Here is a 13,619-nt window from a genome sequence, read left to right as displayed (position 1 = left end):
AAGATTCTAGAGACAGCCACATAGCCTTTGTTGTCTCATAGTTCATCACCTGATTTCTAAAAGTAGAATCAATATTATTGACAATCCAGGTCATAACATGACTGTCTTCTACCTCCCAATCATCATCTGGAGGCACCAGAGGATCATCTCGGATAAACTTCAACTTCTTTCTACCATTAATATACATTTTGACAAACTTAGCCCAATTAAGATAATTACGCCTTGTCAATTTTTTCGAAGTAATCATGATCGTATCCTTTCTATCAAACCCATAATTTTTTCTAGTCGGGGTATAAACTTCTCCTGTCTCAGCCATAATACTGATATATGATCACAAAATAACCAATTTAAGCTTCCAGACAATTTCCAGATTTATCACCAAGGTGGGCCCCACTCACAAAATTAGAATTAGGGCACAGAAACAGGATATGCATACTTCAACACTCCAATAACCAGAAATTCACAGCTATTTCAACCAATATAATGCAAAAGTCGTAGTAATTAGGGCTGATGTCATCAGTTGGGTGATAATGCAGGCATCCAACATTGGGTTGTGTGATGCGGATCTCAAAAAACCCGATTAGGGCAATCAAAGTGTAGAGAATCCTTCAATGATTCATAAAGATCAATCACCATAAAGTTATGGCAAAGAAAAGAAAAAAAAGTTTAACTTTGATGAACCAACATCAAAACCCTGTACGTTTTCTCATTTCAACAGGTCGTCCCCTTCAAAAATAGCAAGAATCTGTAGTATAATGCTCCCAGCGGCGATCTACTGCTCTGATACCACGTAAAAATCAAGATTTAGGTGAAGGAAGTGGAGAATATTGAGAGAAAAAAAAAGGAGAAGAATCGTTGGCAACTGTGCATGAATTCCCAAACCTCTTAAATACGTGTTTTGAGTTACAAATTATTATAATGCCCCTATACACTTAATAAACCTTATCTCCTTATATCTCCCTAACTACACATCCTATGTATACGAAAATTTAACCACTAACATAATTTAACATGGAGAAAAAATCACATAAAGAAAATTAATCACTTCAGTGGTAAAATGACCAAAATACAATTGGATGTATTTTCTAACACTAGCCTAACAAACCAATACTCAATCTGAGTTTTCTAGAGGGAGATATCAATATCGAAAGGGTCAACGGTCATTCTAGCAAGAGAAAAATGAGTACTCAATTCGACCAAATTGCAGAGTCCGAAATCTATCAAATTATTTCTCTCAAAATAAGTATATTCATGAAGAAATATTATACTTGAATGAAGGATATCGAAGTCTAGTTTCAAAAGGTTCAACTTTCATGTCAATCTGATCTATATGGAAGGATGCATTCTCATTGAAGTCGGCAAGGGTAATGCTAAAGAACGAAGCAAATCAAGTGGTCATAACAGATTCAAGAACGAAGCTTTTTATGTCAAATTAGGTATCAAATTAAAGCTTTTAAAGTCTAGTTGCTTAAGCAACAAACCTTTTCTGATTCTGAGTTATATTTTGAGAGATATAGACATCAGAAGTACCAAAAGTCAGTTTTGCCGAAAATCTCTCCTTTTCCTTTTTTTCTCTTTTATTATCTCTCCATGAATTGACGTGAATTGAGTTTCCTTTTCTCCTAGAATCCCAGTTTTTTAGGCAAATTTTTCTTCTAATCAGAGATTTTTTGTCAAACTTAATCACTCTATGATGTGCTTGTTCAAGGTATGCAATATCATGTCAATGTTGTTTTTAAGTTTTGTGTTTTTTTTTTTTTTACTTAGTTGTGTTATTCCGCATCGTCAACTCCAAAAAATTGTGGTCACCCCAAAAAAGTTATACTTGGTCAAATTTATTCAGTTCTACCATTATAGTCTTCCCTATTTAAAAAAAAAATTACATTTTAAATTTGTTTGGAATTATAAGTGTTGCATAGTCGCCTCCTTCCAGTTAAAGTTGTTTCCCTCTAGTATTTCTTCAGTTCATCGTCTTGTGATTTTATCACTTCAGAGCAATGCCTAGAACCACTACCTAAAAAGTATAGGAATGTGCCCAACATCCATCCTGAGTCAAGTTTTTATTCTTCACCCAAGAGGTGTTTTATGTTTGACCTACCCTAAAAAGTGAGTAGTCTCTTTGTTGTTCCCTAGAGCTGGGTAATTTTTCCACCTTTAAAATTGAGCAAAATGTGTTTCAAACTATAAATGTTTTGACTGGTGTATGAAACTTTGTCATACAACTAGGAGTGATTTTCTTCTCCCATATTGTGTTTTGTCCAAGTTGGGTCTCTATCTTTTTTATCTCCAGCTAAAGGGGGAGAAGTAGAAGAATTACAAGAAAGAAGTATTTTGTTCCACATGTTTTGGTAACGTTTATGTGACCAAAATATTTAAGAAATGGGGAGAACAAAAGATGGAAGATTTTATATCTTTTTTTTTATGAAGCAAGATAAAGATGATGATTTTATATCTATGAAAAAATTTTAGCTAATGGAGATTGAAGACCAAGAATCCTTTTAATTACAAGCTGAAGTTATAAACTCCAGCTTGAGGGTGAGTGTTGAAGAGCAGGTATGAAAGAATCTTACATGACTCTCACAATAAGAAATCTCACAAAGCCAGAATTAATAGTGGAGTCTCATAGGAGTCTCACAGGAGGTTTCATGGAAGAGTTTTAGTTAAAGGTATTTTAATCATAGTAGTCTTCTATTAATGTATAGTTATTCAATTATTCTAGAACTTATCTTTTAGTGTTTAACTTTGGGTGTAACTAGGACAAAGGTAGTTTAATTGTAATTGGATTCTACTAGAGGCTCATTGTACTCAAATTACAACAAGTTAGTGAAGTATTTCTCTTTTTTCATAAATTCAACAATAATGTTTAAGAAGTTGAATTAATAGTGGGTTTGGATTGAAGTTCTGGTGCCCTGATTTTCTCCTATGTGGGCTCCAACCTCATCTATGCAGGCAAAATTATTGTGTTTGTATGCTGGTTGGTGTGTGGATTGATCATTTTTGTGGTAATTCATGGCTGATTTGGATGAAGTTATTGCTCCTACCATACAAAAAGTTAAATGGACTTCAGGACCTTTAGACATGGAAAACAATTGGTTCAAGACACGAACAAGAGGGGCTCCACCACTTGGAAGGTCTACCAGTGCAATCCTCTTTGGCTATTCAAGCAGTTGTCTCACATTTCTAATAGCACTTGCGGTCAAGACATCCCTCCCAGCCAAGTTACTGCAGATGTTTTTGGCTTTGCCTTCTATTTTCTCTTTTCAATGTGAATCATGTCAACCTAGGAAGCACCATCGAGCATCACTTCTAATCAAAGTCATATAGTAATAGTTTGTTTGAAGTAATCCATTCAGATGTCCAGGTACCTAGTGTCTTTTCTTATTAATATTTTGTTTCTTTCATTAATGATTTTAGTAGATAAACATGGGTGTATCTCCTAAGAGAGAAATTTGAAGCACTTTATGTCCTGATTTTTTATAATGAAATAAAAATTCAATTTGGTGCTTCACTTCGTGAATTTCAGTCTAATGATGGCTTCAATTTATGAACTACAAGTTTGACTCCTTTGCTAAAAGCAATTGCACTATTCATCAATGGTCTTGTGCGTATAAACCGCAACAAAATGGAAAAACCACTGCTTGCTAGAAGTTACACGAACCAAGTTTTTTTCAAATGCAGGTCCCAAAATCTTATTGGGGCAGTGTTGTCCTTACTACATGTTTTCTCATCAACAAGATGCTCTAATCTATGCTTGGAGGAAGAATCTCACTACAAGTTCTTAAGCCCAACACAGATTTGTTTTCCTTTGGTCCTCGCATTTTGGGACTGTCTACTATGTGTATGTGTTTAGTCCGTCTCATGATAAGTGGTCCCTAAGATCAGTCAAGAGTGTTTGCCTTGGATAATCTCACACAAAAAGGATACAAATGTTATTACCCTTCCACAAGGAAAATTTATATGTCTACTAATGTCACATTCCTTGAGGACATTCTCTATTTTTCCAAGTCCAATGAGAGTATTATTTCCTCATCACTTGATGGAGATGGTGTTGCTCCTATTCCGAAAGGAGGATGTTCCTCACGCTACGCCAACTGTTGTCTAGCCAATGCCACTGCAAGTTTACCAATGCAAGAAATCTCCCAAGACACCTTCAAAAGCTCCCTCTCCTCTATCCTTGCTAGTTCCCTCCTTACTAGTGACTTCTGAGTTAAGTCATTTGGACCCTGTCATTGCTCTTTGCAAGGGAATTCATGCTAGCACTCAACATCCTATCTCTAAGTTTATGTCCTATGATTCCTTGTCTGGTCTATTTAAGACTTTTGCCCTATCTTTGCCTTCTCCTTCTTGTACTATTTCTTCTTCAATGCAAGATGCTTCATTGCCTCCTCAATGGAAACAAGTCATGGATGTAGAGATGGATATGTTACTTGATAGGAGTACCGAGACATTATGTGATCCACCCCCAAATGTTGATGTTGTGGGTCGTCGATGAATCTATAATGTGAAATACAAGGTTGATGGATCGATCCATAGAGAGTATAAGCCAGATTTGCGGCAATGGATTATACTCAAACCTATGGTATGAATGCCTACGAGACATTTTCTCCTATAATAAGGTTGACATTTGCTCAGATTTTGATTTTAGCAGTTGCTAACAAGAGCAGACCCTTGTTTCAATTGGACATCAAAACTGCCTTCTTATATGGGGACTTGGAGGAAAATGTATACATGGAGCAAGGTCCTAAGTAAAGTCAAGAGGAGACTAAGCAAATGTATAGACTAAACAAAACCATTTATGGCCTCAAGTAAAGCCCTAGGTTGTGGTTTGATAAGTTTGGCAAAGTGGTCGTCCTCGAATTTTACTAAAAGTCACGATGACCACTCAATGTTTGTTCTGAATAGGCCTTCTAAAGTTGTTGTGTTAATTGTGCATGTAGATGACATAGTGCAGGAAGTGATAGATAAGGGTGGCTTCAAACCGAGCCGGCTCGCGAGCGGCTCGAGCTCGGCTCGGTGCCAGCTCGGTTCGATTCGGTATCTCTCGAGCTCGAGATCCGGAATTAGCTCGTTTAAATTAACGAGCCGAGCTCCACCGAATCCAGATTCGGCTCGACGACTCGCGAGCCGGCTCGTCAACGAGCTGAGTCGGGAGCGGGAACCGGAGCGGGAAAGGGAGCGAGAGCAAGAGTGAGAGGGGGGAATTCTTCCTCCCCTCGTCACCGCCGAGCCCCTCCCGTCCGCTGTTGTCGTCGTCGACAGCTGCTCCCCCGCCGTTCGATTTCTTCCTCCCCTCGCCTTTGTTTCCATCGTCGCAGCCGTCATCCCCAACAACACCGGCGCCGTAACCCCCTTCCTCCGCGTCGTCTCAACGGAATACCTAAGTTCAGGGGAGAAATAATTTCCTTCACCCCCCCCCCCCCCCCCCCCCCCCCCCCGCACGAAGATGATTTCGCACGTGAGAAATCATAAAGTTAAAAAGAAAAAAAAAACATTTTCCTTAAACTCTCCTTCCTCATGGCTCTTGAAGAAATTAAAAATACATTTTAGTAGAAATAAGTTTCTAGGGACTATTAGTGTCTCATGTTTTTTGTAAACATTTTTATAATTGAAAATTCTTATTAAAAAAATCGTATAATTTTCTAAGTAAGATTTTCCTGCCAAGATGGGCTAGAAAATCGTAAAGAAAATTTTTGAATAAGTATTTGACAGTTGATGCTGTAATACATTTAGTATGAGGCAATTTTTTATTGCAATTTTGTGTTTGACATTTTATTTGATTAAAAATTTATCGATAAGTATAGTAATATATTAGATTGATTATTAATTTTTATTTATTTCCCTAGAAGAGGCAATAGAGGTCCAATTAACTTTCTGAAGAAAATTTTAAAATATTTCTTGTAATTTTCTAATAAGTCACTAATAGTAATAGGATTTTATTTAAAGTTTTTTTTGGAAATATGTATCATAGGAAAAACATTTCTAGTTTTTCCTAGAATATAAGTTTCAACCAGGAGCACTAAGGAGGCCATAGTAAATTTATGGCCAGATTCAAAAATTACAAAACAAGCTAGACAACATTTGGAGTACAAAAGATTAATATTGGTGCGTTTTAATCCATTATTGAAATTCAATCTTGAACCTCCCCAATCATTCTTTTTTTAAAATGTATGCATAATTTTATATATAATTTATTTGACATATATTTTATATAGAGTATTTATAGTAGGTTAAGCTCAAACTCGGGTAGAACTCGAGCTCGAACTCAGTTCAAATTATCAGGCTCAAGTTCGATTACAATTTTAGGTTCAAGGTTAGGGTCGGCTCGAGCTCGAGTTCAAAATATTTAAATCAAGCTCGGCTTGAACAAGGTTCGGACTCAATTGGATTCGATGCCACCCTTATGCCCAATTTTAAGTAGAGGTCATTCCAAATTTTATGTAAAATGTATGCATAGTTTTATATACAATTTATTGACATGTATTTTTTGAAAAGTTTTAAATGTATGTTGAAGCTCGAGCTCGGCTTGAACTCAGTTAAAATTATTAGGCTCGAGCTCGATAACAATTTTAGGCTCAAGTTCAATGCCACACTTAGTGATAGACATAGTGCAGAAAGTAATAGAAAGCGTATTGAAGAGGCAAAGAAACATCTTGCAAATATTTTCAAACCAAGGACCTGCAATCCCTCAAATATTTTCTTGAGATTGAGTTAGCAAAAAGTAATGCAAGAATTGTTTTGACACAAGGAAAGTATGCTACATGAGTATGGTTTTTTGAGAGCAAACCCTATAAAGATACCCATGGAAGTGAATCATAATCTTTATGAAGATGATAGTGTAGAACTCAAGGATAAGACCATGTATAGAAGGCTAGTAGGAAAACTTATTTGTGCCACAATTACTAGGCCTGACATCTCGTTTGTTGAGAGTATGGTCAGCCGATTCATGGAGCAGCCTAGAAAGATCGATTTAGAGGCTACATAAGAATAATGAGATATGAGGAAACAACAAGTAAAGGCTTATCATACGAGCCTCATGGTCGTTTGCAGATTGGAGAATATTCAGATGCTATTTATGCAAGGTCCAAGTTTGGATAGGAAATCCACCATTGGTTATTGTGTATTTGTTGGAGGAAAATTGATTAGATGGAAAAACAAGACAGTGTGGTGGCGAGCTCTAGTGCAAAAGCAGAATAATACACAATAATTCATACAATTAGTGAACTTCTATTGGTGAAATCCATTTTACAAGAGTTAAGCTTCTTCACCAAAGGTAATATAGTGATGCATTGTGACAACCTAGTCATCTTCATTGTTAACAACCATGATCTTCATGAAAGAACCAAGCATGCTGAGGCTGACTGTCATTTCATTCATAAGGTTATTGTGAGTAGTGCAGTGGTCACCCATATGTTAAATCTATTGATCAATTTGGTGATTATTAAAGCCTTGAGAAAGCAAGAGTTTGGAAGTTTTTGTAATGAGCAAGGACTCCTTAATATACACCCTTCTACCTTGAGGGGGGAGCTTTGAATTATATTTTGGTCGTTTTACCTTTAACAAATTTTCCCTTTAGAGAGTAGTAAGTTCATCTTTGTATATGAGTTATATGACTCGTATTTTGTTTTATTCTGAGATGTAATTAGTAAGTGTTTTTAGTGCAGAAGGGCATTATGAACTTTTGACTTATTTTTTCTTCAGCGAGCATTAATAGAAAAGAGGTCAATATTTTACCTCTCAATGAATGCGGGAAACTGCTGCACTCTTATCCCTCTCTCGTTCTTGTCTCTCTTGCTTATCTCTTTCTTTTCTTAATTTCTCACTTTTACAGTTTTCTACACTCAAGCCACATCATTGTAAACCTTCGTTTAATCCTCACATCTCTACCCCCCCTCCTCCCTTCCTCCCAATCCTTAACACTCCATTTTTTTCTCTTCCTTTACTCACTTTCCTTTATTCTGTTTACCTTCTTCTTTCTTCTTCATTTACTCTTACTGAGATGCAGCAGCATTCCAGGATCTCAAGTGGCAGAGTGGCAGATCTCTAGCACACTCCACCACATTGGATCCTGGAGGCAGGAATCAATGGAAAAGGGGAAGGAAAAAAGCAAAAATAAACAAGGAGACGACAAAAACAGAAAAGGGAGGCAATTGCAGGAGAAGGGGGCAGAGGAGAAAGGAGAAAGGATAAGGCTTTTTCATGACCAGGGATATTCGGTGAGGTGGAATGCCACAACATTGCCATTTCATGCCACATCATGTGACACATCAGTTGTGAAAAATTATACACTTTTCACAACAGCAAAATTTGCATACTGAAACGAAGAAAAAGAAAACACCCTATTATTCATGTACAATTCAAAACGAAAGAACGTGTGCTTATCAATCAAAGAAGACATTAAAAAAGTAAAAGACAACAGCAACGACTCCGTACCATATTCCTCCTTCAGTTTCTGTATATGATCTCTATTCAGGAAAACAGCTTGATCATGAACAGGATGCACACCCTGAGATCCAAATGATAATTTAGCATGCAGTTGGTGTACCACCTAAGAAAGCAGATATACAAAATAATAACAGAAAACTCACAGAAGCATCCAAAGAGAGTCCTGGAACTTCAAAATCTCCCCAGTGGATTCTCAAGTACTCATTTAGCTTAGGAACATCCTGACGACGGAAAATATCCCAAAGAGCTCCTGCATGATTTTTCTCTGAATCAATATCTTCATTATCTTTCTCTTCATGGGAAATATCAACTTCTTGCATTTCGTTTGAAGTGATTGCAGTTATGTTACACATTTTGTCTTCCATGATATCATTTTTTTCACCATTCAACTCCAGCTCATATTCAGCTTCTTTACAGTATTCATTTGATGTCACATCTAGTGATTTACTACTCTCTTCCACAGTTCGTTCAGATTCCCCCATATGCCCACTTTCAAGTAATTCTTGTTCATTGGTTGATTCTTGTTCATTGACTCCCCTAATAGTCTCCTGGCTATTCCTCTCCCTTGCCTGACTCCAACCTTGTGACTTTACTCCAGACGTGTGCATCAATATGCAAACCTAGACAGGCATGCAAAGCTTTATATAGTACATGGTAAGTTTGGAAAAAATAAGGAACAAATGAAAAAAAATCATAAATTTAATAAAAGAAAACTCCACAATAAACGAAGCCAAAGAAAAAAGTAAAAACAAGAATATGTAGTACAAATCTAGCAAAAGAAAAGAAACCTCACTCTCTCCCTCACCATCCCCTTCTCCACAACTTAAATTTATCCTAGATAGATTATGAGAACACTTAGTTTTCATAAACATCCTACTCTAGTGCAGCCACAACAAATTACTTCAAAGTTATCTAAAGCACCTAGAACTTTTTTATTTTTTTTATGAAAGGTGATTTTATTAAGAGAAAGAACCAAAGGAAACAAAAAAGGGGGAGGTAACCCCTAACAACAAGAGATTGCAAGGAAGCTCCCTGTTTGGCCAAACCATCTGCCACAGAATTTGCTGATCTCGGGATGTGAGACCAAAAACAATTAAAAAGGCTGACAATTTCCATAATCACAAAAAAAAGTGTCCCAATGATGCCACGGTGGCATTGAGGATTGCTCACACCAACCGATCACCACCTTATAATCTCCCTCGATGAGAATGGGGCCAGCTCAGTGATCATTGAAAACACGGAGCCCATTCAGGTGGTCATGTAGTTCTGCCGTTGAGTCCGCGATACCAAGAGGGTCGGCGAAGGAGACGATTTGGATCCCGAGAGAGTCACGAACAACTCCGCAAAATCCCGCTAACCCAGGGTTGCCGAGAGAGGAGCCATCAAAATTTAACTTTAAGGACACCGTCAGCGGCGGGGTCCACTCAAGAACAGTTGGGGGGCTTTGAAGGCGTATGGAGCTGAGCAAGACAACTCCAATTGTCTCTGATGGAAGATCTCGAGAAGGGGGAAAAGATTTTCCTAGAGTGGAGCCATGTAGAAATATTTCCTAAAATAATTTCAGCGATTCTTTCTTGAGATTCAAACTTGGTACTGAATCTCCTTTGATTTTCCTCTAACCAGAGACCCCAAGGAATGAAAGTCGAGCATGCCGAGATCATCATTCTCCCAAAGCTAGGGAAGGCAGTCCTTACAAGCATCCGACAAGCTGCAAGAAGATCCGTAGAAAAGCAGACCTGGAACCCAGTTCGGCTGAGAATCGACAACCAAATCCCCCAAGAGAAAGGACATAAGAGGAGCAAGTGGCTGATTGATTCCTCGACGACCTGGCAAAAAGGACAAATGGTGTCCACCCCAAGTTGGCCACGCTTTCTAAGATTGTCAGTTGTGAAAATTTTGTTGAGGCACTGGCTTCATCCGTGGGGGATTGGAATGAGCGCAACCGAAGGAGATTTGAGGCTAAATGTGATTCCGCAGAGAGAGTTGCTGAATATGTCTTGGGTCAAATCTCAGTATGGCTTCTTACCAAGAGGCCTTTCTCCTCTTATGTGGGTACCTCTATCTATGACAAATGGAGCACAATGGCAAAAATGAGGTTTGCTCCCAAGTCCCCAGTTATGCAAGAATGGATCCCCCCAAAGCACGGCTTCCTAAAGTTGAATTTTAACAGTTCTTCACTGGGCAATCCCAGGATCGTAGGTTTTGGGGGAGTTATCTTTGACCCCTCTAGAAACCAGCTTTTCTTGCATGGCAGCCCGTTAGGCATTGCCGGTTCCACGTCGGCTGAGCTCCAAGGCCTTCTTAATGGGCTTTGCGTCTTTAGAGATAATTGTAGTGGCCCTCTGCATATTGAAGGAGACTTAAAGGTGGTAATTGGTTGGTGCAAGAATTTTTCCTCTCCCCCATGGCACCATTGGGACTCTTTTAGGGAGATTCTTGAAATTGCATCTCCATTTTATTGTATTTGGTCTCACATTCCGAGATTTGCAAATTCGGCAGCAGAAGTGCTTGCTACGACTGGAGCAAACTTCCAATCTCTTGTTGTTAAGGATTTGCTCCTATAGCCTCTGTATTTTTCTCTATTGAAATATATACACACCTTGTTCAAAAAAAGCAAAATTTAATGGCGAGGGTGAAAGTTCCAGCCCCCATTACTGGCAGCTTCAGCAACTGAAATCCTCCTGAGCTAAGGATATTCTGAAAAGATTCGAAAAAGAGTTCTGACGGGGCATATCGCCTGACCATCAATCTTCCCAAAATCTAATAGACTGGCCGTTACCCACATAATACCAGATTGCCAAGGAGAAAATCGGGAGAAGGAGATAGAGAGATCTCCAGATAGAAGATAAACGCCTTCTGTTTCCCCCCTCGGTCCACCAATTCAAGGAGATGCCAAGTTTTGCTTGCACAATATCTTTCCAAAGGTTTGGAATGGTCGAGTTGAATCTCCAAATCCATTTTAGGAACAGGGCACGGTTCATGTCTCTGGTAAGGCGAATCATGAGGCCTCCAAGGGACTTTGGGAGGCAGACATCCTCCCAACTAACCAAATGATACTTGAAATCTGAACCGGTTCCTCTCCACAGAAAACGCTTGTTCATCTTATCCATCTGTCGGCAAACAGAGGCAAGGCAAGGCAGAAAAGACAAATAATAATTTGGAATGCCAGCAACACTTGATTTTAGAAGGGTGAGCCATCCTGCCTTGCTAAGTAACCGCCCCTTCCAAGTGGTGAGGCGCATCTCAATCTTTTTAATTACCAGGGTCCAGAGTTCTTTGCGAATGCGCCTCGAGAACAGGGGAAGGCCGAGGTAAGAACAAGGAGTGGATCAAACTAAGCAACCAAGGACCTCAACCATTTCCAAGAGGGAGCTCGGGTTAATATTGAACCCAATCAAGGTGGTCTTCCCCTAGTTTACCTTTTGTCTCGAGCATAACTCAAAAAGCCCAAGAACTGCCTTAATTCTTCTAATATTGTCCATAGTTCCGACTCCACGTCCACATATTGGAGGATAGAAATATCAAAAGCCGAAGAGGTACTGGTTGGGGCTAGCCACAAACATTCTTTAGCTGAATAAAACATAGCTGAAAGAAATTCTGCCACTATATTGAATAAGAGCGAGGAGAGAGGGTTGCCCTGTCCCAACCCCCTCGAGCCTTTAAAGCACCCGCAAGTTATTCCATTTAGGATGAGAAAGTACGAAGCGGAGGACAAACAGCACTTGATCCAGTATCTCCGTCGATCTCCAAAACCCATGTGGCACATGAGATCGTCCAAAAGTGTTCAGTTTACCCGGTCGAAGGCTTTTTCTAAATCTCACTTTAGCACGAATATTGACTTCTTCGAGCAGGTAAAATGTTCGGCAAGCTCATGAGCCACCATAGTGGAGTCCAATATGTTTTTGCCTTTCAGGAATGCACTCTAACCATGGTTTATTACTAGAAGGAGAACCGTCTTAAGCCGATTAGTGAAGAGTTTGGCAATGATCTTGTATCTGCTCGAGACCAGGCTGATTGGCCAAAAATCACCAGGGATCTCAACACTTCTCTTCTTGGGAACCAAAGAGATGAAAGAGGCACCCATGCTCCGAAAGGAGATGCCCCTCTCATCGAATAAATATCCTCCTTGATGGTTGGCCAAGCTCGACAGTAGAAATCTCCATTAAATCCATCAAGACCCGGGGCACGATCGCAAGCCATACGCAAAACTGTTTTTTCGATTTCCTTCTGGGATAAGGGAATTTCGAGAAGAGATGAAGCAGTGCGAGGCAAACGGCCAAAATAAAGCTGCTAGATTTTGGGCCAATTAAGGCAGTCTTTTCTATATAGATCTGAGAAAAACTTGAGCAGTAGATGCACAAAAATATGCAGAAACTAACCAGAAACACGAATACTCAAACTCTAATGGCTTGTGCAAGCACAACCTACAGCCTAGTAATGATGGTGCAGGCACAGATCTGATCCAGACCTTACTTACACAAGAAATTTAACCCTCTAGGGGCACAAAACATACTAAACTATGGTTCGGACAGTAGCACAAGCCATTAACCCTTACGCTATGGCACAAAAGGAAGAAAAAACTGACCTTTAAGAGTAATCAACAGAAGATAGGTGGGGGATTCACTTTCTAGAATGTGTAGACTGAGAAGAACAGGAAGAACAGACTTTGAATTCCTCTCTTATGGACCATAGTGCTCTGGTACCATGTAAAATTGAGTGGAAAAGAAGAAGTTAAGAAGAGAGATGTGGTGGAGAAAGAGGGAAGAAGAAAGAGAGAATTGTGTGAAAGAGGTATCAGTTTGTTAACTCTACTTGATCCCCAATCTGGTTTTTATCAATCTCTTAAATGAAATTACACCCAAAAAAAAAAAAAAAAAACTCAGCTCACTTTCATGTAATACAGCCAGAAAACAGCCAAAAAAAAAAAAAAAAAAAGAATAAAAGTTACATCTTTGACCCTCCAACTTAACAGACTACAAATAGAGCACTACCAGCACTATTATACAATCTGAAATGACTAACCTTCCCTTGAACTCTAGCATAGTTCATAGAGAAACACGTTTGAACAATTGTTACAATCAGGTTTGACTCTTCAAGCATGATACGTCTAATTTGCCATTTTGTGTTTAAAAAAGTAAATATGCTGTTTTCATGAATTCATATAAAACATATGTACT

At 38.8% G+C, this 13,619-nt stretch overlaps 1 protein-coding gene across 2 annotated transcripts in view; it reads right to left on the bottom strand.

Annotated features, from left to right (window-relative positions):
- The window catches only part of LOC137959861 (E3 ubiquitin-protein ligase JMJ24-like), a 35,564-nt gene that overhangs the window by 6,022 nt on the left and 15,923 nt on the right, over positions 1-13,619 (bottom strand). For both annotated transcript variants that reach the window (XM_068807260.1, XM_068807261.1), the window contains exons 9-10: positions 8,586-9,062; positions 8,431-8,503 (exon numbers count right to left, since the gene is read on the bottom strand). In XM_068807260.1, the coding sequence (XP_068663361.1) occupies positions 8,431-8,503; positions 8,586-9,062 (550 nt within the window). The remainder of the gene's footprint in view (positions 1-8,430; positions 8,504-8,585; positions 9,063-13,619) is intronic.

This window comes from Aristolochia californica, unplaced genomic scaffold (assembly GCF_029961685.1).
Source record: "Aristolochia californica isolate CCGP_79_NKW_82.1479 unplaced genomic scaffold, dmAriCali1.0.hap1 SCAF_3, whole genome shotgun sequence".
NCBI classification, from domain to species: domain Eukaryota; kingdom Viridiplantae; phylum Streptophyta; class Magnoliopsida; order Piperales; family Aristolochiaceae; genus Aristolochia; species Aristolochia californica.
The sequence above is the reverse complement of the archived record's forward strand: the minus strand, read 5'-3'. Positions and strand labels throughout refer to the sequence as shown.